The sequence below is a fragment of the Leptopilina boulardi genome, unplaced genomic scaffold (genome assembly GCF_019393585.1).
Source record: "Leptopilina boulardi isolate dan_hultmark-lab unplaced genomic scaffold, ZJU_Lbou_2.1 LbouV2_31, whole genome shotgun sequence".
Taxonomy (NCBI): Eukaryota; Metazoa; Arthropoda; class Insecta; order Hymenoptera; family Figitidae; genus Leptopilina; species Leptopilina boulardi.
Window position 1 is genome coordinate 1,665,293 of NW_026137874.1, and position 25,831 is coordinate 1,691,123.

The following is a 25,831-nucleotide window of genomic DNA, read 5'->3' on the forward strand; positions in this document are numbered from 1 at the left end:
CATTATTGAATTAAATAAAATATTCATATCATCTATTCAAACAAATTGAAAAATTGAAATTTAATCGAATTGAAAAAAACATTTTTTTAATGGAATTTAAACAAAATTTAAATTTAATTAAATTTAAATTAAAGTTGAAATTCAATTAAACTTAAATTAAATAATTAATCGGATTCATTTTTATTGAAATTAAGTTAAATTTAATTAATTATTAATTAATTATTAATCACATTAAATAATTATATTTGTCATAAAAATTTTTAATAATGAATTTTTTCATCATTATTATTATTATTTAATTACAAAATATGAATTAAAAATCAATTTTTTAAAAATCATAAATTATATTTTCAAAAATTTGAACAAAAAAAAAATTATTCTATCTCTTGAATACCAAGAAAATATTGCCTTGCGTGCTTAATTACTATCATGTAAAATAAAGTACATGTATTAATTACATGTTATAGTCCATCGAAGCCAAAGCCGTCCGTGCTGAAAAGATTGTTCCAATGAACAAATAAAAAAAAAAAAATTAAAATAAAAATCCTAAATTCAAAATTGCGAAAAAAAATTAAACAATTTTATTAAAAAAAGAATTAATTTTTCCAAACTAAACGAAAAAGGTATTTGTGAATAAAAATATTTCCCCTCCCTCTAAATTAGAAAAAAAAATCATTTTTTAATTTTCTATAATTTCAATTAAGAATAATTTTATTTTATTGGTGCCAAAGAGGAGTTTCTTATGTCTATACGAACCGGGGCAAAATTGTATATTATTTTTGCGGTCTTGAAGACTCGTCAAGAGAATAATCAATAAATAGAAAAAACACGAGTTCGATTATTGTACAAAAAAAAATAAAAAATTTCTTTTAATTATTTTTAAATAAAAAAGTTTAATTAGAAATAGATTAAAATTTGAATTATTTACTTAAATATTTTGTTTATAAATATAGTAATCGAACTCCAGTTTTTCTAAAAAAAAATTGAAAAAATTCATTCTTATGTCAATTTTTATTTTTATAATATAATCCAAAATTATTTTTGGATAACAGCACTGATTGAATAATAATTTTCATGAGGATGCAAAAAAAAAAAAAACAAATTGTACAAATTTATAACAATTCACAATATACATAAAAAGAAAATTGAAAATTTCACGTTTTCCAGCACATGTAAAAAGTAAAAAATGCACCCCGATTTTTAAGGAGAAAAATTATTAATTACCAACTGCACTGTATTTTTTTGCACGCATTGCAATTGTGTTTGCGATCTAAATTCTAAGATTGACAAAGGGGAATAAATAAAAAAAAATGGGGGGGAAATTAAAAAAAAAAAACGACAGGGTGGATTTCATTGCAAAATTTCAACTGTCCGGCAAAAAATTCATATCGGCTAGAGGACCAAAGATAATTTAATAATGGCTCGCGATCAATCGGTAGGACCGGAATTTTTGTTCCAATGATATTTATTGAAAAAAAAATTATTTATAAATAAAATTTTAAAATTAAAAAATTTTTTTTTTAAAAAAAGTGAAAAAATTCAAGTTAAAAAAATTAAATTTTGCCAATTTTATATTATGTAAAATTTTTGTTGAATTCGTTATTATTGTTGTATTATAATTTTCGAAAAATAGTGTTTGTACAAAAATTCTCAAACCACCGAAGTCTCGAGCCAATTTCGTATGTGTGATTGTACGTACGCACGAAAAAAAAAAAAAAAAGATTGTATCATACCATTAGTGTAATTAGTCGTGTAAGTAACTTAATTAAGTAGGTAGTTTAAGCGAAAGGAGAGACATCAGTGCTTCATTGCGAATTTTGCGATTAATTTATAATGTACATCGACAGTGAATCGCGCCATTGAAAAATGGTTATTTTTTTTTTTTTTTTTTTAATCTAAAATTATAAATATAAATATATTATTCATTTTTATTGTACACCAAAGTGTTAATAACAATATCTAAATTGATTTGTAAGTTTCTTTTTTTTTTATCAAAATATATTTTGACAACATACATCACTTCCTCTGTATAAATTATTATTTTAGGAAAATGCGAGAAGCTCAAAAAAAAGAAAAAAAAAAAAAAACTGCGATAGGATATTTAGAAACGAAGAGCGTGAATGAGAAAGAAAGAAAGAAAAAATTTTGTTCGAACGAGAATGAATGATTATTGAATTTCTGCGATTTATCAATTTTCAAAATATGTTTATTAGAGATAGAAAAAATATTGAATAAAGCGATTGTTTTTTCTTATAAAAAAAAATAAAAAGTGTTTTCTATATTTTTCACCCAAACTGAAAAAAAAAATTTATTTGGTTCAAATACTCAATCACTGGACTGTGAAATAAATAAATTAATAATTAAATAAATTATCAAATAAATATTTATTTGTATCAAATAATTAATATGTAAAATGGTATTTGTTTCAAATACAAAAATTATTAAAATACAGTATATTTAATTCAAATAAAAATTATTTTCTTCAAGTAAATATTTATTTGATAATCGAGGTATTTGAATCAAATAAATTTTTTTTTTCATTGCACCTTTTTAATTTTGTCAATAATATTAAAAAAATAATTATAAGTAAAAATAAATAAATAAATATAACAAATAAAAAAAGGTTAAAAATTAATTCAGGTCAAATTAATAGGGTTAATTTTTGTAAATAAAAAATATATTTTACATTCAATTATTGTTTTAGTTAATTATTTCTGTATATAAAAATTATTATTAAAAATATCTAATGAAAATAATAATATTATTATTGCCACTAATTTAATTATATTTATTATTATTATTATTATTATTATTATTATTATTATCAAAAACGATGAAAGAAATTATTTAATTTTTTATTTTTTTTATTAAAATTCAAATATATATTATTGATAATTGGTAGGATTGAGAAGGCATCGTGGAGAACGATTAAAAAAAATGAATTTAATTGATATACATAGGGAATAAATGAAAGAAGCCTTATATAAAATCGATAAAAAATCAATCGAATCAATGGGCCCAGGGTCCAGTTTAAAACGCGTTTCGACGGTGTTGTCGTGCACATTGCATAGTAATTGGCCAATTTGCAATTCTCAAACGATGAGGAGCACCGATTCACAAAGATAAGGGCCTGACTACAAGCTGATCTCGTCGATTTCTATCAGAACTTATATATATACCAATTTATTTGATCGCCAGAATATAACTGCACGATATAAAGTTTTCTTTTTTTTTTTTTTTTTTTTTGCGAGTGAAAACATTATTAAATTTGACAAAAATGCTTTTTTTTTATATATAAGTATGAATTTTACATTTCAAAAAAAATAAAAATAAATTCTCTCTCTCTCTCTCTCTTAATTAAATTAATTTATGAATAATTATAAACGAGATATGAGAATCGCTGCTCATGATACACAACAGTTCACACATTTATTTTCATAATTATAATAATAAAATAAATGTGTAAATATAAGTTTAAAATTCCAATAAATCGATGAAAGTAAAAATGTAAACTTTTTTTTTTTTTAATTACATTTTTGTAATTACATAAATTAAAAAGAAAATATTTTCACGAACTCTAAAAATCGATGAAAATTTAATAAATCTAATAATAATAATAATTATTATAATAACAACTGAATTTTTCAAGATAAAATTAATTTAATTTTTTTCGATCCTTGAAAATGCAATTTCAAAAGAATATAATAATTAATTAAATGGTTCCATCAACAAATTTTTATTTTATTCACCAAAAAAAAAAAAAAATTAAAAAATACGCTTTTATCGTTATTACAAAAAAAAAGACATTAAACACGACGAAAATGTTTTATATTGACATTCGTTGTATTTTAAATGGGAAATTAAAATGTCTTAAAAAAAGGACATTTCAAAAGAATATATTGGCTGGATTATAAAAAAAATAGGATGAGATTTTATAATTTATGAAGTTATTAACAGGACTAAGTATCATGTTTTACGCCATTAAAATGAAAGTATTCGTATGTGTATAAAAAAAGAAAAGGAAAGAAAAAAATAAAATACAAAACGAAAAAAAAGTAAATTTCCGGTTTTACGCGCGTATAATAATAATCGTTAAGACTGATCGTTGAAGATTCAATCTCTTGTATATAGTATTGATCATTGATCTTATATATTGGTAACGGTATAAGTCATGTTCATTACGCGAAATTCGTTAGACGTCACTTCGATACCTTCAATATGATTCACTTTTGATCAGGTAAAACCTATAATTATCAGCTATAAGTTATAAACTGAGAGTGCGCTTGTAAAAAGTTATCGAATTTATTTATTTTCTTTCTTTTTTTTTTTGTTTTTTCTTCTCTGTCACATGAATGCTGATGAGAGAAGATTATTCAACCAATTTTTACTTCATTAAGAGAAAATATAATAATTTCTTCTTTTTTATTAAAAATTCACGGAAAAAAATTGCTTTGTTTCCACAGCGAAAGTTTTCGCTATTCCAGAGAAACTTATCGTTGTTCCAGAAGATTTTTTTCCGTGCAGGGTAAAAAAAAAATTGTGATAGAAATTTGAATTTTTTTTTTCATTAAAATTTTTTGATAAATAAATTTAAATATATTCGAAAAAACGTATTTTTTTCACAACTGATAAAAATAGATTTTTTTTTATTAAAATCAAAAAACATTCAACTAAATACAATAAAGACTATATAGTTAGGAAAATTAAAACTGATAAAAAAAAATGCGTCACTTATATTATATAAATGTAAGGCGTAATTTTTTTCTTTTTCATAAAATATAATTTTTTTTTTTTAGCGATATCGAGTTGAAGGAACATTTAGTCCAAATGAGCAATAAGTTTCTATCATAAAACCGGTGGTCATGCATCAGAGTATGACCTAATCAGTGAAACAAGGCATATTAGTAAAGAGAAAAAAAAAAAAATAAAAAAAACCAGTACCTATAGAAAAATTTACACTGCGCTCAAGGGAAATGGTCGGCGGCAAAGCGTTTCAATGGTTCCGCGAAAGAGGGATTCTTATATATATATATATATATATTAGTAATAATTAGCTGTCGTAAAAACCACTGGAAACCAGAGCAAGATCCGGTCGATATATGAAATGTTTCAAACATACAGTCAATATACGCGCAATTTACATAATTTTCTCAACCATATTAAATATGTCGAGATTATATTCCTTTTCTCATTATAAATTACACTGAAGATGATTTTAATTTTTTCTAAGAAAAAGAAAAAAATTACTTGAGAACAAAAAAGTAATTTTTTTACTGAAAAAAAATTTGTTTTAAATAAAAAAAAGTTTTTCGATAAACTTTGTATTTATTTTGAACCTAAAATTTATTTAATAATAAAAAAATAATAATTAATAATTAATAATTAATTATTATTATTATTATTATTATTATTATAAATAAATAAATAAAAACTTTTAATATTTTCATTATCGACTGATTGGAATTTATTATATCAGAAAATAAAAAAAGCGTGCGATTTACTTTTTTTCTACATTGTATTAATATGAGAAGTAAATTTGAACTGAAAATTACACATTTTATAGAAAATATGAGAAGGTTGTGAAGGTTTTACAGCGCAGATTAGACATGTTAAATATCATATATTTTCATATATATAATTTTCAAAAGCTCGTCCTTCTCTTTTCATTTAGATTATTATAAATTATGAAAACTGAGCATATATAATGAGATATATATATGCAGTTTCTATATATTGCTACTAACAATATACATATATATCAACCCCTGTACAATAGAAAATATCTCAACGAAAAATTGTAAGTCAATTTAAAATCCACCCTCACAATGAATTATAATTTTATAGACTATTTCTTATATATGTGAGGGGTTCGCCTTTTATATATATATATATATACTCGTAAATAAATATGCAAGAAATTCTTGGAAAATAGAAATTTTCAATCGAATTTCAAATATAAAGTATGTAGAGTATAAAATATATATAATATATAGCATAGTATTTTTTTATAATTAAAAATTAAATTTTTAAATATCTTAAAAATTATATAATAATTAATTAATTTAATTTCTTTTATCAATTTATTATCTTTTATTAAATTTTCCAAGTATATTGTAAATAAATAAAAATAAATATAATAATTTTCAATTAGTTAACATTTTTTTTTCAAACATATAGAAAAATGATAATATTTTTTTTTCTCGCAAATATATAAACCATAGGCCATAAGAAAGACATTTTATATTCTATAAAAAGTTTTTACGTACTTTTTTTTATTTCTTAAAATTATTATTATCTTTGAAAAGTCCTTGAGGGGGGGGGAGGGGGTGACTATACATAAAGAAATTAATATAAAATATAAAGTCCTAAACCAATATGAAACACTCTCCATATCAATAATATATTACGCGACTTTTAAATCAATATATAAAAAGAAGAAACGAGAAAAAAAAATTTCTTTTTTTTTTTTTTAAATAACTTTGAAATTTAATAAGGTCATATACTCTATATTTATATAGTATAAAATCCAAGTATATAAAAGAAGAATCACGAGAAAAAAATTCTTATCAAAATTATTGTTGAGAATTTATAATTAAGTAATTATTTACTTAATAATAATAATTAATTTTTTTTTTTTTATATAAAATTTGATTTCGCAATATAAACGAAATTGAAATTATAAATAAATTTCTATGGAACAATCAGTTGTTTGTTAATGTATAATACATGCCTTCGTTTATACTATGTAAATATACTATATGTAACCATTAGAATCAATACATAGAAGAGGAGATATTGGAAATAATTACAATTCTCTTTTTAATTTAATTTACAAATTGTAATGTACAAAATTTTATATTAAAATTATTAAATTGATTAAAAAAATATATTCTGTCCAAAATTTTAATCGTAAAAATTATAAAATTACAATTTTATCAAGGAGAAAGTTTTTAAATTCACAGATTTTAATGTTAAATATTATATTTTAATAATCCATAAACTACTGATCTGAATATAAATTATGTACATCTCAAATTATTTACTTAAAATTATCATTAAAATATCAAAAAAAAATTTATTTTGATTATTTACAATATTGTTATTAAAAATAAAACATTATATTCTGTTAATTGTTAAACAATCAATAGTTTTGTGTGAGAAAAAAATTGAAAATTAAAACAAGAAATTTTACAAATTAGACAAGAATCAAATTATCCACTAAAACTTCTTTCAAAGTTGATTACTTTAATGAAAAATTTAATTTTTTGTTATTAAATTTTATGTCTTAATTTACTTTTCCCTAAAATGTAAAAATCTTTAGTAAACACAGAAATATAATTTCTAATAAGTAATATTAATGTAAATTAATATAATAAAAATATTTTATAATTCGTCCTTTGAATTCCAATCTTCCTTAATCATATCGGCAGCTTTTTCTCCCACCATAAGCGATGGAGAATTTGTATTTCCACTTGGAACTTTTGGCATAATTGAGGCATCAACAATTCTTAGATTTTTAACTCCATAAACTTTGAGTCTTGGATCAACAACAGCTTCTGGATCATCAGTGGGACCCATTTTTGTTGTTCCCACAGGATGATAGAGTGTTGTACCAGTATGTTGAAAATTACATTTCCAATATTCTTCAGAATCAGGTTTTGTATGACCACATCCAGGAATATTTAAATTCACCAATTTCATTCCAATTTCTTGAAAAGCTTTTGTCTTCAAAAATGAACGCAAATATTCAACAGATTTAATCATCGTTTCCATATCATACGGATGATTTAATTGATTAGAAATTATTCTCAATCCATCATTTGGATTTGAACTACGTAATTTAAGTTCACCTAAACTCTTTGGATTTAATAGAGTTGTTATTACAAAAATCAAATCACCTTCTTGTATTAATTTTCTCATTTCATCACCAACTTCAGATGACATGTGCAATCCATTAATTATAGGTTCCAATTGAATTAATTGTCCTTTTGCCACATGAAAATGATGAAATTGAATATCTGGATATTTTGCATATTTATCATGTACATTCGCAAAACCCATAAAGTGTGCTCCACCCGTTGCTGCTAAATCACCTACAAATTTTAATGAATACAATAGTTTTTAAAAATTTTTTTCCTAAAAGAAATATTTTTTTATGCCTACTCACCGCTTCTGTGAATTAAAAATTTATAAAGCTCATCTAAAATATATGTAGGTTTAACTGGAGGTGCTGTTTTATTATTAAAAGTCAAAATAACACCATAACTCATTGTATGATCTTCCAAATGTTGTCCCACTGGTAAATTGATAACATTTTTAATTCCCATTTCTTTAAGATGTTCACTGGGACCAATACCAGAGAGCATTAATATTTGTGGACTGGCAATACTACCAGCTGATAAAATTACTTCCTTAGAGGCTTTAGCTTCAAAAATTTGACCATTCTTTAATTTTAATTGTACACCAATTGCCCTATTTCCTGACATAATGACTTTTTCTCCTTTTGTCGATTTCATGACATATAAATTTTTCCTATCCTTTGCTGCTGAGAGAAAAGCTTGTCCCACACTGTATCGCAGTCCATTGTCAATGGTAGCGTCAGAATTTCCATAACCTATTTGAGATTCTCCATTAAATGTCTCCAAAATTGGAATTCCCAATTCGCGAGCAGCCTAGAATTTTTGATATTTTACTCACTAAATTTTTATCATTAAATTGTTGATTCTTTTATTCAGATGCAATTAGATAAAGTTACATATGCAATTCATACCTCCGTGAATATTTCAGGAAATGAAGAAGTTGTATAATTGTATTTCCGAATACGTAAAAGACCACCGGTACCAAAATACTTATTACCATTTTTAGCAATAAATTCCGGTGTATAATCTTCAGATTTTTTGAAATAAGGCAAAACCTCTTCATAGCTCCAACCTGTATTTCCCATTTCTGACCATTGATTATAATCCCTCTGATTACCACGAATATATAACATTGCATTTATCGCAGAACTTCCACCTAGTGCCCTACCTTTTGCCCAATAACAACTTTTATCTTGTTGTCCACGACAATAATCATTACTTGATTCTGTTTTATAACCATGATCTTCCTCGGTTTTAAATAGAGAAAAGAAAAATGCTGGAATTCGACTAACAGCTGATGGATTTTTACCTTCTTCAACTAAAAGTACTTTCCAATTTTTATTCTCTGACAATCGACTAGCTAGGGCAGAACCTGCTGTTCCTGCTCCAACTACTATAAAATCAAAATTCAAATTTTCCGAAACAATTTCCGATGTTCTGTCAGGTGGATATAAATTGTCGGTATTTAGAGCGCATTGTGCTGTCAACAGAGTTTGCATTAGATGTGTAAAAAGTAAACTTGCTGTTCCACCTCCAGTTACACCACAACTCATCTGTGCTAAACAGTTTTCCATTTTTGACTTCTGAAAACGAAGGGAAAAATTATCTTTTTGTAAAATAAATTTTGAAAACAGATTTTAATCTCCAAACAGAGTTATGAAATACGATTTTAATTGAAAATGTGTAAAATTAGTAATTGACTAATGTTTATCCAATCAAGCATTTGTTGTTGAATTCCCTTATGTCTGTCTTGTTCTTACTCTAAATCTCCAAAAAATTATATATTAATTTTTAATTTTCTGCTGTTATTAATTTACTGATTAATTAATCCTTTTTTACAAATTCCAAAAGAGTTATGTAACTATTAATAATAAAATATCTAATGTAGATGTAATAGCAATAAAAAATTTATCTTCTATTAAAATTTCTATCCATATTTCTTTTTTAGGCCTTGCTTTATAAAAAATTTATCAGCTTCATTTACACTGCAATCGTGTTTACTTATGAGAAATATTAATAGAATTTCAATAATAATTAATTAAACAGTTGCATATATATTTTTAATTTATCTCTCGGTGATAAAACAAAAAAAAAAGGTTATCAATTTCAGCGAGTAATGTGTCATCAATATTGTAATGTTTTGAAAATTAATGATACTGTCTTTATAAATAAATGTAAAATTAATGTATTCATTACAATTTACACTAAATGATCTTCATTCTAATATGACATATTCAACAAAATTTATCTTATAAGTGAGTCAAACTAGTATGTTAATTATCATACATTGTATGAATTGTTTGTTTATTTAAATTATCATATTTAATGTTAAAATTATTCATTGTGACATTTTTAAATTGTATTCAATTTGTTACATAATAAGATGAGATTAATACAAAGTGCAATGAAAAAAAAATTTATTTAATTCACATAATCGATTATTTGACTATTATCAAATAAATATTTACTTGAAGAAAATAATTTTTATTTGAATTAAATAAACTGTATTTGAAACAATAATTTCTGTATTTGAAACAAATACAATCTCAAATAAAAATTATTTGGTAAATATTTATTTGATAACAGTCAAGTAGATTATTTGAATCAAATAAATTTTTTTTTCAATGTATATACTACGATAAACTGACAATAATATTTTGTCCAGACAAGCCAAATACACTGAAAAAAGGTTTTGGTTTTGACAACCAAACTTTTGGTTGGTATTTAACCAACCAAAATTTTTTTGTTGAATCAACAAAATTTTAATTGTCTCAATCAAAATTTGACACAACCAAAATTAGAAAAAAATGATTTTTGTTGTCCCAACTAAAGTTTGATTGGGACAACCAAAATTTTGTTGATTCAACAAAAAGATTTTGGTTGCTTAAATACCAACCAAATGTTTGGTTATTAATACCAAACCTTTTTTTCAGTATAAGAATTAAGTTAAACAATAATAATAATAATAAAAAGATTAGGTTAAATAAAAAAATATGATAAGATAAGATTGTAACAAATAAGAATTAGAACAGGTAAATATTCGACCAAATAAAAATTATTTCAAATCTATATGAATCCGTATAAAAATTAGGCTAAATAAGACTTAGATTACAGAAAAATTAAGCCAAAAAAATCAGATTAATTAAATATTATGCCAAATAAGAATTAGGTACAATAAAAATTACAGATTTTAAAAGATTAAAATTAAGTAAAATTAAAAATAAAATTACAACAGGATTAGATTAAGCGAAATAAAATTTTTGTTAAATACAGATTGGATCAATTGAGAATTAGGCCAAATAAGAATTGTCCAATTTTTTTACTAATATAACAAAATCAAAGAAATTAAAATTTTTTTTCTTTTTCACAAAAATTACGTTTATACTTTTCTGTAGCTGAACTAAAAGACTTGATTGCTTTTTAATTAACCACTTTTAGAAAACAAATTCGATCACATTGGATTCTTCACTGAAATGCACGAGAATATTGAAAAGATAACATTAATCAAACAACTTTTGATCTGATTTGATAAAAGATTTTACTCGCTTGTCAAATGTCTTATTATAACTCTTCACGCAAAGACAGACAGCCAAGAACTGAGATTATCAGTAGTGAAAACCAGTCTTGTTATTTACTTTCTACTTCATATGTGCGAATTCACTTATAGACATACAATCAAGAGATTCAAAGTTATAAAATTTGCATAAAGCATTTATTGAATTTGCTCATTTGCGCAATGATACTTGCAAATTAGAAAAATTTAGATTGCAAATCAGCGAGACTATAAAAGAGCTAAAGAATGACACCAACAGTTTTGATTGATGACAAATGGTGACAGAAAAAAAAAATCTTCTTACTTTGAATACTGATTTGTAAAATAAAAAATAATCAAATCACTTGATTGTAAGGATTTTTTGATTTTAATTAGTTTTTTTTTTTTTTTTTTTTTGAAAAATTGTAATCAATGAATAGATAATGAGTATATTGAGAGAATATACCCACGTGCCTTCTGCTACGGATAAAAAAAATTGATGCACCAAAATGATCAGTATCAAAGGTAAAAATCCAATTCGTAAATTACTCGGCAAAATAGTGGATTATATATATTGTGATGAATTAATCAATATTGCATAATTGAAAAATCTTTGATATATCAACTTCGATGAACTGTATATTGATGATTGGGCTGTTTTTCTGTTAATTAATCATCAACTCGTGCCCTTGTATTCATGACTTTGACAGTGACCGCTTTTAATAATTGAAACATTAAAACTATTTTTTTTTACATACATCAAATATTAAAACTATTTTTTTAAATTTATGAACGTCAAAATTTTGAAAAAAAATATAATTTTTAATTCTAAGAAAAATTAAAGCAGAAACATGGTTTTCTGTAAGTAAAAAAAAAGGAACATATATTCAAAAACGAAATACATTTTCCTTCATTTTTTATTATACAAGTCTTGTGGCTTGAATCTTGAATGTATAAATGAATCCATATATGAAGTAGAAAGTAAATAACAGACTGCTTTCACGGATAATATCAGTCCTTGGATGTCTGTCACTGGGTGAAGAGTTCGAGTTATAAAAAGATTTTTGACAAATCTTATCACAAAAGACAAGATATTTAACACTAAACGTTATCTTTCAAACTTTTTGTGTATTTTAAAATATTAGTGCGAAAAATCAATGTGATATAATTATATATAATTACTGCTTCCTTAGAAAGTAAATTACAAAAAGTGTTTCAGCAAAAGTTAAACTAAAAACGTAATTGTATAATTAATTTATGAATTCTGTTAATTTTTTTCATAAGTAGATGCGATTGCAAATGTGTAAATATAAAGCTAATGAATTTTTTATAAAGCAAGGCCTAAAAAAGAAATATGGATAGAAATTTTAATAGAAGATAAATTTTTTATTGCTATTACATCTACATTAGATATTTTAATATTAATAGTTACATTACACTTTTGCAATTTGTAGAAAAGGATTAATTAATCAGTAAATTAATAACAGCAGAAAATTAAAAGATTAATATATAATTTTTTGGAGATTTAGAGTAAGAACAAGACAAACATAAGGGAATTCAACAACAAATGCTTGATTGGAAAACATTTGTCAATTACTAATTTTACATATTTTCAATTAAAATCGCATTTCATAACTCTGGAGATTAAAATCTGTTTTCAAAATTTATTTTACAAAAAGATAATTTTTCCCTTCGTTTTCAGAAGTCAAAAATGGAAAACTGTTTAGCACAGATGAGTTGTGGTATAACTGGTGGTGGAACAGCAAGTTTACTTTTTACACATCTAATGCAAACTCTACTGACAGCACAATGCGCTCTAAATACCGACAATTTATATCCACCCGACAGAACATCGGAAATTGTTTCGGAAAATTTAAATTTTGATTTTATAATAGTCGGAGCAGGAACAGCAGGTTCTGCCCTAGCTAGTCGATTGTCAGAGAATAAAAATTGGAAAATACTTTTAGTTGAAGAAGGTAAAAATCCATCAGCTGTTAGCCAAATTCCAGCATTTATATTTACTCTATTTAAAACCGAGGAGGATTATGGTTATAAAACAGAACCAAGTGATAAATATTGTCTTGGAGAAATAGACAAAAGTTGTTATTGGGCAAAAGGCAGGGCTCTAGGTGGCAGTTCAGCGATAAATGCAATGCTGTATATGCGTGGTAATCAAAGGGATTATAATCAGTGGTCAGAAATGGGAAATACAGGTTGGAGCTATGAAGAGGTTTTGCCTTATTTCAAAAAATCTGAGGATTATACACCGGAATTTATCGCTAAAAATGGTAATAAGTATTTTGGTACCAATGGTCCATTACGGATTAGAAAATACAATTACACAACTTCTTCTTTTCCTGATGTGTTCACGAAGGTATGTTTCTCACGTAACATTCAATAATTTGTTGATTTCAATTTCAATTTCAATTCTAGGCTGCTTGCGAGATGGGAATTCCAATTTTGGAGACTTTTAATGGAGAGAAACAAATGGGTTATGGAAATGCTGATGCTAACGTTGACAATGGACAGAGATACAGTGTGGGACAAGCTTTTCTCTCAGCAGCAAAGGATAGGAAAAATTTATATGTCATGAAATCGACAAAAGGAGAAAAAATCATTATGTCAGGAAATAGGGCAATTGGTGTACAATTAAAATTAAAGAATGGTAAAATTTTCGAAGCTAAAGCATCTAAGGAAGTAATTTTATCAGCTGGTAGTATTTCCAGTCCACAAATATTAATGCTCTCTGGAATTGGTCCCAGTGAACATCTTAAAGAAATGGGAATTAAAAATATTGTCAATTTACCAGTGGGACAAAATTTACAGGATCATACAGCGACCTATGGAGTTTTATTGAGTTTCACTAATAAAACAGCACCTCCAGTTAAATCTACATATATTTTAGATGAACTGCACAAATATTTAATTCACAAAAGTGGTGAGTAGATACAAAAACTTATTTTTAATCCTAAAAATTAAATTTCTAATTAGTTGCATAATTTTTTATAATAGGCGATTTAGCAGCAGTGGGTGGAATAAATTTTATGGGATTCGTGAATGTTCATGACAAATTGGCAAATTATCCAGACATTCAATATCATCATTTTCATTTGCCAAAAGGACTATTTATCCATTTAGAATCTGTCATTAAAGCACTTCACATGTCAACTGAAATTGGTAATGAATTAAGAAAATTGCTACTAGCTGATGATCTTGTTTTTGTTTTGCCAACTCTTTTACATCCCAAGAGTTTGGGAGAAATTAAATTACGCAGTTCAAATCCAAATGATGTGGTGAAAATCATTTCTAATCAATTAACTCATCCTCGTGACATGGAGACGATGATTAAGTCTATTAAATTTTTCCGTTCATTTTTAAAAACGAAAGCCTTTCGAGAAATAGGAATGAAATTGGTGAATTTTAATATTCCTGGATGTAGACATACAAAACCTGATTCAGAAGAATATTGGAAATGTAATTTTCAACATACAGGTACTACACTCTTTCATCCTGTAGGAACGGCAAAAATGGGTCCTATTAATGATCCGGAAGCTGTTGTCGATCCAAGACTAAGGGTTTATGAAGTTGAAAATCTAAGGGTCGTTGATGCGTCAATTATGCCAAAAATTCCCAGCGGAAATACAAATTCTCCTACGCTTATGATAGCAGAGAAAGCTGCCGATATGATTAAGGAAGATTGGAACTCAAAGAACGAATTATGAATTTCTGTAAATTATTGGAAAACTTGAGACATGAAAAATTAAGACTAACATTTTTTCTTTTTGTTTTCAGAAACCGGATGAAATTCTAAAAAAAATGTCACCTATTTTCTGCTAAATATATTTAAGAGTAATGTTCTCAATTTGTAAATTTAATTAACGTTTTGTTTAATAATCTTTGGTTTGCTTTAATTGTTTATACTTCTAAAATAAATATTTAAAAATAACTATTTTTGGTGTTAAATAAAAGTTATTTAAAGTTTAGACTTAAAAATAGAGCAAATGTAAAAATACTTTATAAGACTTGATGAAAGTGAATGGACTTATGAACCTAATTGTACTAGATAAAGGAAATAGTAGAAATATGCATTTTAGTGTCAAATGTCAAACGTGATAAGCAACAAGTTTAAAAAAAAAAAAATTCAAACAGTTCTGACATAAGAATTAATGAATTGCATATACAATGAAGTTTCAAAGTCATTATAACAGAATTGATACGTTTTACTTTGTATAGATATAAATAAAAATCAGTGACTGATATTAATATTAAGTATCAGCTATTTTAAGTGAAAAAAAATTTCTCTGATTAGAAAATCAATTATATAATTAATGAAATCATTCTCATTCTTTAAACTAATTTCATTAACGAAAACAAATCCAAAGATTTGGAAAAATTGAGAAATCTCTATAAGTTTTACAAGAGGACCATTTTTTTTATAACAAAAATGATTTTACTCTAAAGAACAGAGATGATACAAATTTAATTGAACGTTGTGTCATGGTATAATAAATCGACCCCGAATCGACCTTATCTCAGAGAAAAAAAAAGAGAGAGATTACCAGCAGGTAGTTTTGAATGACAGTAATAATTTTCTGAAGTGTTTGCGGTTACGCGTGTCAAGTATTTCCTTTTCCACGAATCGACCACATCCTTGGGACAATGTTAAAAAAAATGCCACCAGCTGACGGGTGAATACATAAAAAAAATCTATCATTAAGACGAAAATGATTATAAAAAGGCTATTTACTCTTTTTTCCAAGTTTCTATATATATTTCGTTTATGTATATATATATATATATGTTTCCAGAAGAAACAGGATGTCAGGTGGTCTTTTCAAATTTCAATGGGTTTATACAGTTTCCACCAATCATTTTCTGGATTCTCATTCTTTTGCTTCGCTTCTCTCTCAGCATCAGAAAAATCTTTAATGAAATTCAACCTTCAGATATATACGCTTACTTTTTTCTCACAACAAATATATATAATTTCTTTTTTATTCCCCAACAATAGAGGAGACAAACAATTTTTGTTAAACGTATTTTCAAGTTTTAATAATCTGATATAAAAAGGATAAAATTAAATGTTCAAGGATATTTTTTCTTATATTGAAAAAAAGAAAAAAATTCGATCAATTTTGAATTACTCGTATATACGTAGAACATTCTTTTTTTTTAATACAAGTTGTTAGATTTAATTAATAGGTACTGACAGCTGGAATGTAAAATAGTTTCTGCCTTTCTGAAGACAAAAACATTCGAAACTAAATCGACCCTATAGGAAACATTCGAAGGAATAAATTATCTGCTCCAATCCGAGACGCGCGTGCAAAATCCACCCCGCATTAAATATGTATGTACAATGATGCAGATAAGACGCACCTGTAGTACATACGGGCACATATAAGCCACTTCTAAAAAGAAGAAAAAAAACGACTGCAAGTGCGAATGGAGGGAAGAGAAAACTACACACGAATAAGAAAAAGAGATAAGGTTGAATAAATGCGAAAGAGAAGGAACTTTAATTTTGAAAATGTTTCCGTTAATGATAAACCCCATTATTTTTAAAAAAGAGTAACCTATCCGAATCAATGAAAAAATCAAATAATATTTCAAACAAAATGCCTAATTGATAGAAATCTACAAAATCATTTAAATTCAGAAAGTGAATTTTGCAAAAAAGAAAAGAAATCCTATTTTATATTCACCTCGAGTATACGTTAAAGTGTGATCGTAATTGGGATATTTTGAAGCTGTGATAATGATAATGAGGCAACACGATGGCAGTATATATGTATAAGTTTTCGCGATTCTTTACGCGGCAGTAAAACCCAATTTGCAGCTTCGCGGAAGAGATTGGAAATCAATGCCCCCGTTTATTATACACGCACCGCGCGCGTGTTATAAGAAGAGCGACTACTTCCCTGCTACTTTTGCTTCGACCGGTTCATGGTATCCTGTAATCCGTATAATCGAACGTTCTTTCAGCGAAATTCGCGATTTTTCATCATATACTCGCAGCGAGTATAGAAGGCGCAACTTTGCCATTCTCAATTTTATGGACTTCAAGTGGTGTGCCATTCATATTATATTTTCCTATATATACCTATACGTATATACGCTTCTCCTCATGCCATGTACAATATATATTTCCTCGAACTACGAGCGGTGAAGGTGCCGATTAGAGAATATTTACCATCCCGATGTTTCCAGTTCTTCAATATACTTCCCTAAACCACTTTACTTGATCGGTTATTTATATATGTATATCCGCGCGGCTTGCATATATCTCAACATTTTCTCATTAAACTACTTCACTTTAAAATCAATCACCTTGTTTTATTAATACCGCTTCCATCTAAACTTATTTTCACAATTTTTTTTTGCATCAGACTTCATTTTTTTTCGTTTGCATGCAGGGAAGTAAAGATCGAACACAGCAAATTATTTACAATGATATAAGAGAAATAGGAACCTTCACAATTAATTATTATTCGGTTTGATGAACAAAGGGAAGATAGAAGCTAATTTTGATTCGATTTAATGATTTAATAAACCTAATTTTTATTTGGTTTTGGTAAACAAAAAGAAGGTAGAACCTAATTTTGATTCAGTTTGATGAACAGAAAGAAGGTAGAACATATTTTTGATTCAATTAGATAAACAAAAAAAAGATAGAACTTATTTTGGATTCATTTTGGTAAACAGAAAGAAGGTAGAACCTATTCTATATTTGGTTTTGATAAACAGAAAGACGGTAGAACCTAATTTTGATTCAGTTTGATTAGCAGAAAGAAGGTAAAACCTTTTTTTGATTCAGTTTGATGAGCAGAAAGAAGGTAAAACCTATTTTTTATTTCGTTTTGATTAGCAGAAAGAAGGTAAAACCTTTTTTTGATTCAGTTTGATTAGCAGAAAGAAGGTAAAACCTATTTTTTATTTGGTTTTGATAAACAGAAAGAAGGTAGAACATATTTTTAATTCAATTAGATAAACAAAAAAAAGGTAGAACCTATTCTTTATTTGGTTTTGATAAACAGAAAGACGGTAGAACCTAATTTTGATTCAGTTTGATGAACAGAAAGAAGGTAGAACTTAAGTTTGATTCGCTTTGGTAAACAGAAAGAAGGTAAAACCTATTTTTGATTCATTTTGTCAAACAGAAAGAAGGTAAAACCTATTTTTGATTCATTTTGTCAAACAGAAAAAAGGTAGTACCTAATTTTTATTTGGTTTTCATAAACAGAAAGAAGGTAGAACTTAAGTTTGATTCGCTTTGGTAAACAGAAAGAAGGTAAAACCTATTTTTGATTCATTTTGTCAAACAGAAAAAAGATAGTACCTAATTTTTATTTGGTTTTTATAAACAGAAAAAAGGTAGAACCTAATTTTAATTCGGTTTCTGTAAACGAAACGATAGCAGAAAGTAATTTTAATTAACATTGATAATCAGAAAATAGATAGAACCTAATTTTGATTCCATTTTGTAAAAAGAAAGAAGGTTGAATATAATTTTGATTCATTTTGGTGAACAGAGAAAAAGGTTCATTAAAAAACCCTATTTCCGCAAATACATAATTAAACTCGTACCTATTAATTAATTTCTACATTTGTTAATTCTGTCCAGCATCATTTAAAAATCATAACGTGCTATCAAATTTCGCACATATGCACTGTGTCATAAATACTTAAAAATTCGATTAAGAAGAAAAAATATGGGGCATTGATTTTAAAATGATCGTTACAAATTGCTAAGTGTGAATAGCTATTAGAGCGCATGTAATCAAGTTGGAAAATATTGATGTATCATATGGTAAAATGAAAATGAATTTTAAGTACATAGCTTATATATACAAGGTGATTACGTGTATATGGATATATCGTGTAATCATAAACCATAAAAATATCTCTAGCAGTTGGTGTAATTTAGTATATATATAGTCTGCGCGGGCAATAAGGCGCTGAGATTAATTGATTTCATCGTAAGGTTTTTTGCAATTATTTCTTTTCTCTTTTTTTTTTGAAGAACCTATATACAAAATAAGCAAACATTACACGCGCCTCTCATCGTAAATGCACTTCTCATTCCAAACGTCTGGATCGAGCGCTTAATTAGTAAGTAATCAGTGTTGCTCGGTTAGTAATTATCCTCGCTTCATCATTAACACTGCAATGAGCATATAATACTTTAAAATATCGTTTACCATAGGACCACTATTATAAACTTCAAGCAACTAAATTTACGACACATAAATTCTATTTATATAAATCAAACACCTATATGACATTCATATTTTCGAATATTTAATTTAGAACCCAAATTCTTTAATTTCCAAACTGTTTTTTAAAAACAAATACATATTTTCATATAATTTTTCAAAATTAACTACCTTTTTTTAATGTGTATTATTATTAGGCATTAATTACTATAAAAAAAAGATTTATGCACTGGGTACAATTCATATTTCATCGAGAGTGGTTTTTTGCAGCTTGCTTTCGTCATTTTGTATTTGGTACGGAAGAAGCGCGCGCACGTTTTTGAGAACGTGACATCTGCATGTTAATTGCATTAATTGCATAAATTCACAGGACATCGAATGCAATAAGGGAAGAGGGAGAGAAGAAGAAGAAGAAGAAAAAAGCAGCATATAGGGATGTGTACAGGAAGGTAATATTTATAATTGAAGGGCGCAGTATGTTTGTGTGTGTGCGCGGTCATCTTATATAAGCACCTGTCGTACTGCAATCTCAAAAAGATTCTCAGATGCTGCCCTCTGATTTCGAGCATGTAAAAAAAATTACATTGCCCAAATTTAAACGCGCATATATATACACGCACATGCCCTTGTATACAAATGTATTGGTTATTGCAGTAACCCTTCTTTATAACCATTTTTCGTATACGCTTGATATAAATCTCGATAACAAGCCTAATTTATATATCAATGATAATTCTCCCGCATTCCTGATACCTTTTTTTTAATACACAAACAAAAAGAATTAATTTTGAAATAAATGATACAAAATTTTACTTAAAAATTCAAATCTATTCAAGCGAAAATTGAAACAGGAAATTGTCAGGATCTTGACAATTTTTCCCTAAGTAGCGTTCTATTCGGTAATAATTTAGGAAAACTTGACGAGGCCCTAATAAGTTTTTCCTTAATAAGTAGGGTATAGTTCAGTAAAAGCTTAGGAAAAATTGACAAGGACCTGATTAGTTTTTTCCTAAATAGAATATTGGTCGGTGGAAATTTAGGAAAGCTTGACAAGGCCCAAATTAGTTTTTCCCTAAGTAGTGGACTGTTCGGTAATAATTTATAAAAACTTGACGAGGCCCTAATAAGTTTTTTTTCTAAATAGGATATTGGTAACAGCTTAGGAAAACTTGACCAGACCCTAAATAGGATACATTTTAGAAACAGCTTAGAAAAAATTGACAGAGCCTTAATTAGTTTTTTCCTAAATAGGATATTGGTCGGTGACATTTTAGAAAACCCTAATAAGTTTTTTCCTAAATAGGGTACTAGTTAGTTTCTCTGGGAAAGGCCACATCAGAGACAAGGAAATCTGGTCAGTTCCCTATCAGGCCCATATTGAAATTTCGGTATATCAGACCAAGAAAACACTTAACGTGACTTTTTTTTCTACCTAGCAGTTTATTTCTTTGGTGAACGATTTTAAAGGATTGACTGTCAATAAACAGATTTTGAAATTGAAAATTTTGGCCAAAAAAATTCATATAATACCAAAAGAGAATGAAACTGATGATGATGATGATGATGATCATCATCATCATCATCAGATGGAAGTTGAACGACTTTAGGAATGTTGCATGGAATAAAGTCGACAAGAGAAAAAGAGAGACTCTTGAACACGATATGTTTACACACCACACACGAAACGAATGTTCACGCCAAGGGCGACGATCATCTCAAGTTTTAAGGAGCACCCTTCGCAGAAGCGAATTTGCGTGCGAGAACGCATTGAGGATGCTCCTGCGCGGATTCAATGAGCCGTAAAGGAGCCAACTCACGAACGAGATTCAAGATCAAAAGAGAGCTTTTAAATTCTGTCGCGCGACACGTTTCATGTTCCATGTGTATAATAACCATCCATTGCATATATAATAAATAATCGATTCATTTCTAATTCACAATCTCTCTCTCTCTCTATATATATATGTATTTATATGAAATTTGCGATCGAAAAAATAATAATTTAAAAACAAAAATTGTTCTTAGTTAGAATATTATATTTTTAAGGTTAAGAATAATTAGATGTGAAATTACATTTACGTATCCGTGTAGAAATTGCCCTACCAGGGCCCTAGTAGGGATGGAAACGCAACACTTGATCAGGGCCAAATAAGTGCGACCACAAAATGTGGATTTCCTAATCAGGCCCACATCAGGCGCGGCGTTTCATTCCCTAATAGGGCAGCCTAGTCCGGCCCCGATCTGGGCCCAGGAAAAATTTTTGCATAGCAACCGTTACCATAACAACCGTTTCCATGACATCCCTTACCATAGCAACCGTTGCTAAGGATTTTTTTTCCTTAGCTACGATTGCTAAGGATGTTTGAAGTGAATAAAAATGTTTAGAGTTAATAAAAATTTATTTGAAACAAATAAACATTTATTTATTATATATACAGCGCATGTTATTCCGAAAAATGAAAAATATAGCTCATCCGAATGAAAGTGACTGTGTAATGAAAGATTGCATCTCATATTATATAGTATATATATCAGAGAGTTAAGTTAATGAAGAGTGTAATTGATCTTCAATAAAAATCCACTTTAACATCTCTTTTATAATATAATTATTTGGAAATCTCCAAGACCTGGTCTTGAATCATTATTTTATATATATATATATATATATATATATTTGTGTGTGTCTTGCTTTTTGTGAATTCATCTTTGCCCCCTCCGGTTATTATAATTTGAAAGTGATAATCACGAAAACCTGACACATGCGACATCGCATTTCAAAGGCGCGCAAAGCCTTTCATTAAATTGGGACAATTTTCATGATAAATAGTCATCCTAACTTATATTCACACTTGGATGATCTGTGTTCAAAAAAAGAAGAGAGTGAGAGAGAGAGAGAGAATGAAAGAAAGGGTGACGAGAAACCATTTATGGTGACCACCTTTGAGATGAGAAAATAACACAGTACCGATAAAATATATATCAGTGAAATATCATCCATAAAGTATATTGACATCTCCTCGGTCGATCAGTGATTAAAGACAATTAAATATCATATGGGCAAATTTCACTTTTATTTTTCATAAACAAAACAAAACAAGAGTTATGAGTTATATATATACAATCAAGTAAATTAATATCGAGATTGTGGGAAAAAACCAAACGAATATTTTAAAACGAATAATTAAAGATAATAAAAAATTATTAAAATAAACAATAGAGAAAATAGAAAAAATCAGATTTAACTAATTCAAATTTAGAGATCAAATAAAAATTATTTAATACAAATAAATATTTATTTAATAACAATAAAGTAACCGATTATTTAAAACAAATAATAATTTTTTTTCACTGACATTTATTCTAATAATTATTTCTCATCTATAAAGTAGTTTTTAAATATTTTCTGAAATATGAAAATGTTTCAAGACTCATTCCAAACATATTTTATTACCTAAATCTGCAAAATAAGACGAAAATTTCAAAAATGAGCGTTAAATTATGATAAATCTCTACTTAACATAAAAGTAGACTTAATTATCATATTTTGACAAAAGAACTCATTACTTGTGTGGGAAAATTGAGAAAAATCCACTACACGGATTCCCGTAAAATTGAACAAGTGAATTTCAATAGGACTACCACTGACACGGCATTATATAATGTCGAAAAGAGAAAGAGAGATCTTTTGACAAGTCAGGTCTCTTGAAAATGAATAAAAGGACGCAATAATGCAAACTGCATAATATCATATCTCGCCCGTCAACTATTCCATTGTCATTTGATTTATTTCACTCGTTTTCGCTATTATTCGTGACCATTATATATATATTTTATTTTTGGGGGCTTTGAATTTTTTTTTTTGAAAATGAGGTAAATTACCACCACAACAACAAGTGGTAGTAGTCTATTCAAGCGTGTAAATGAGAATATAGAACAACAATCAAACTTAAAATATTATGACAGGCGTGAACACACAAGAGTTGTATGGCTCTAAAAAGTGGTTTTACATTGTTCAAAAATATTTCCATTTCCCGCTGGTTAGAGAAAAATTTCACTTTTCAGACCTTTTTTTTCTTATGCAAAACTTATCACAATCAGAGTCAATTTTTAGAAATGAAAAAAAATTCTTTTATCATGATAATCGCCAACCAAAAAATTTGACTGCGCATTATAATTTCAATTTATTCTTTTAATTTTCAGTTTATTTTCCTTTTTTTCATTTTGGATGTATCTTTTTTTTGGGGGGGAGGGGGGAAATCAAATTTAAAATTTTATTTTATAAATAAATTCTCTTGATTCTATTCTTTTTTTTATTTTAAAAATACTTTCTAATCAAATTTTTATTTGTCCGAATTATCATTTAGAAGAATATTTCAAAATATCAAATCAAAATTTGGCTAATAAATAATTATTTAAGAAAACCTAAAATTTATTTGATTCAAATAATTAGTTACTTGACTATTATCAATTATTACTTGAACCAACAAATTTTTATTTGAACCAATAATTTCTGTATTTGAAACAAATACCATTTAATTACTAATTATTTAATACAAATAAATATTTATTTTATAATAGTCAAGTTCAATATTCAAACTGATTATTTGAATCAAATAAATTTTTTTTCCGTGTATATATATGTGTGCGTGTGTAACAAATGCTCGTCGATTAATTAATCGAAGATTAACTCTCGAATTAATTGGTGTAGTTGGTCAGGGCTTATCACGATCTGGAGCCAATTACTTTGGTAAATAAGATATTGAAGTTTTTTGCATTCTTAATCCGTGAAAGCAAAAGAGGATATCTTCACGCACAACGCAGATATCAAATACATATATATATACTGTATCCAAAAGAAAAAAAAAATTTCGATAATAATCTAGAATTGGTAAAAAATGTTAATTAATAAAAGTTAAAATGAAACATATTGAAGAGACTACTTTTTTTTTCTTTTCAATATGGCGAAAAGAAAGTTTTCTGAAGATCAACTTTACTAATTACGAAATCAACACAAATGGATATATGATATGTAGAAAAAAAAAAAATTTATTTGATTCAAATACTCGATTACTTGACTATTATCAAATAAATATTTACTTGAACCAAATTTAAATTCAATAAATTCTATTTGAACCAATAATTTTTCAATTTCAAACAAATACCATAAATTTTTTTTTGAAATAAATACCATCTCAAATAATAATTATTTGATACAAATAAATATTTATTTGATAATAGTCCAGTACCGAATTATTTAAATCAAATTAATCTTCGACTTTCTAAAATTAAATTATAACCATCGAAATCTCATATAATATTAAATGTACATGTGCGTGAAATTTGTCACATCAGAATAATGGAGAATTAATACATAAATGTTGATAAAAATTACAAGAAAAGTACATATTGACTAAATTATTGTCAATATATATAAGAATCGCGCAGCTGTTTCAGTATTTTTTTTTTTTTGCGAATTATAAATATATTACAAATTCAATTTATTAGCACGATACGGTAATGACAATGACATATTGTCCCGAAAATTGAAAGTACATGTGATACCAGTATATGAAAGTCCTTTATTACCATATTATAATAAAAATAACTCGTTATTGTTAGTATTATTTATCTTTTCAGGAAAACTTTCATTCTCTTATTTGATAATGTTATAAAAGAAACAAAAAAAAAAACAGAACGTAATTAAAAGAGGTCCTGATAAGAAATTAAATTTTATCATCTGAAATTATTTCTGTACTAGAAACTTAATTAGATGAAAAAACAATTTTTTAAATACTTTTTCGATGGAGAATTAACAATTTATTTATATTTAATAATTTTTCAAAGAAAATAATTTTAAAGAACTTTTTTTTTTACTTAACCGCGAAGAAAAAAAAAATTTCTATCGATTCAATGGAAATTTTAATAAAAATTTTTTATTTTCAAAATTGGAGGTAAAATATTTAGAATTCGGACAAACAACAGTTCGAACAAATAAAAATTCGGCTACAAGAAAATTTTCACGGAATGAATTTCTATGAAGGAAATTAATAGAATTTATTTCTACGGGTTTTAAATTCTATTTGTAATTTATTGTAAATCGGCTTTGAGAATTAAAGTTGTGAATAAAGAAAGTTAAAAAAAAGAAGAAGTCTCAAGATTGGGGAATCCTTTTCTCTCTCTCTCCCTTTTTTTGTCCATACGGGACTCGAACCATCGCGATATTT

General features: G+C 26.6%; 3 protein-coding genes across 5 annotated transcripts in view; 1 reads left to right on the forward strand and 2 right to left on the reverse strand.

Moving 5' to 3' along the window:
- LOC127283298 (SUN domain-containing ossification factor) overlaps positions 1-25,831 on the reverse strand; it is a 172,688-nt gene that overhangs the window by 101,815 nt on the left and 45,042 nt on the right. The window lies entirely within an intron of this gene.
- Positions 5,601-11,537, reverse strand: LOC127283302 (glucose dehydrogenase [FAD, quinone]-like). 2 transcript variants are annotated; one of them, XM_051308070.1, is made up of 4 exons: positions 11,402-11,537; positions 8,771-9,442; positions 8,168-8,672; positions 5,601-8,093 (listed from the first exon to the last, which is right to left on the reverse strand). In XM_051308070.1, exons 2-4 carry the CDS (start codon positions 9,431-9,433, stop codon positions 7,384-7,386), a joined length of 1,878 nt encoding a protein of 625 aa, XP_051164027.1. In that variant the 5' UTR covers positions 9,434-9,442; positions 11,402-11,537; the 3' UTR covers positions 5,601-7,383. The 2 variants fall into 2 exon arrangements, with proteins under 2 accessions (XP_051164027.1, XP_051164028.1); XM_051308071.1 differs by having other exon boundaries at positions 11,237-11,478.
- Positions 12,391-15,337, forward strand: LOC127283304 (glucose dehydrogenase [FAD, quinone]-like). Its single transcript, XM_051308072.1, has 4 exons — positions 12,391-12,629; positions 13,094-13,765; positions 13,825-14,329; positions 14,404-15,337. The coding sequence occupies exons 2-4, from the start codon at positions 13,103-13,105 to the stop codon at positions 15,111-15,113; spliced, it is 1,878 nt and encodes a 625-aa protein (XP_051164029.1). The 5' UTR covers positions 12,391-12,629; positions 13,094-13,102; the 3' UTR covers positions 15,114-15,337.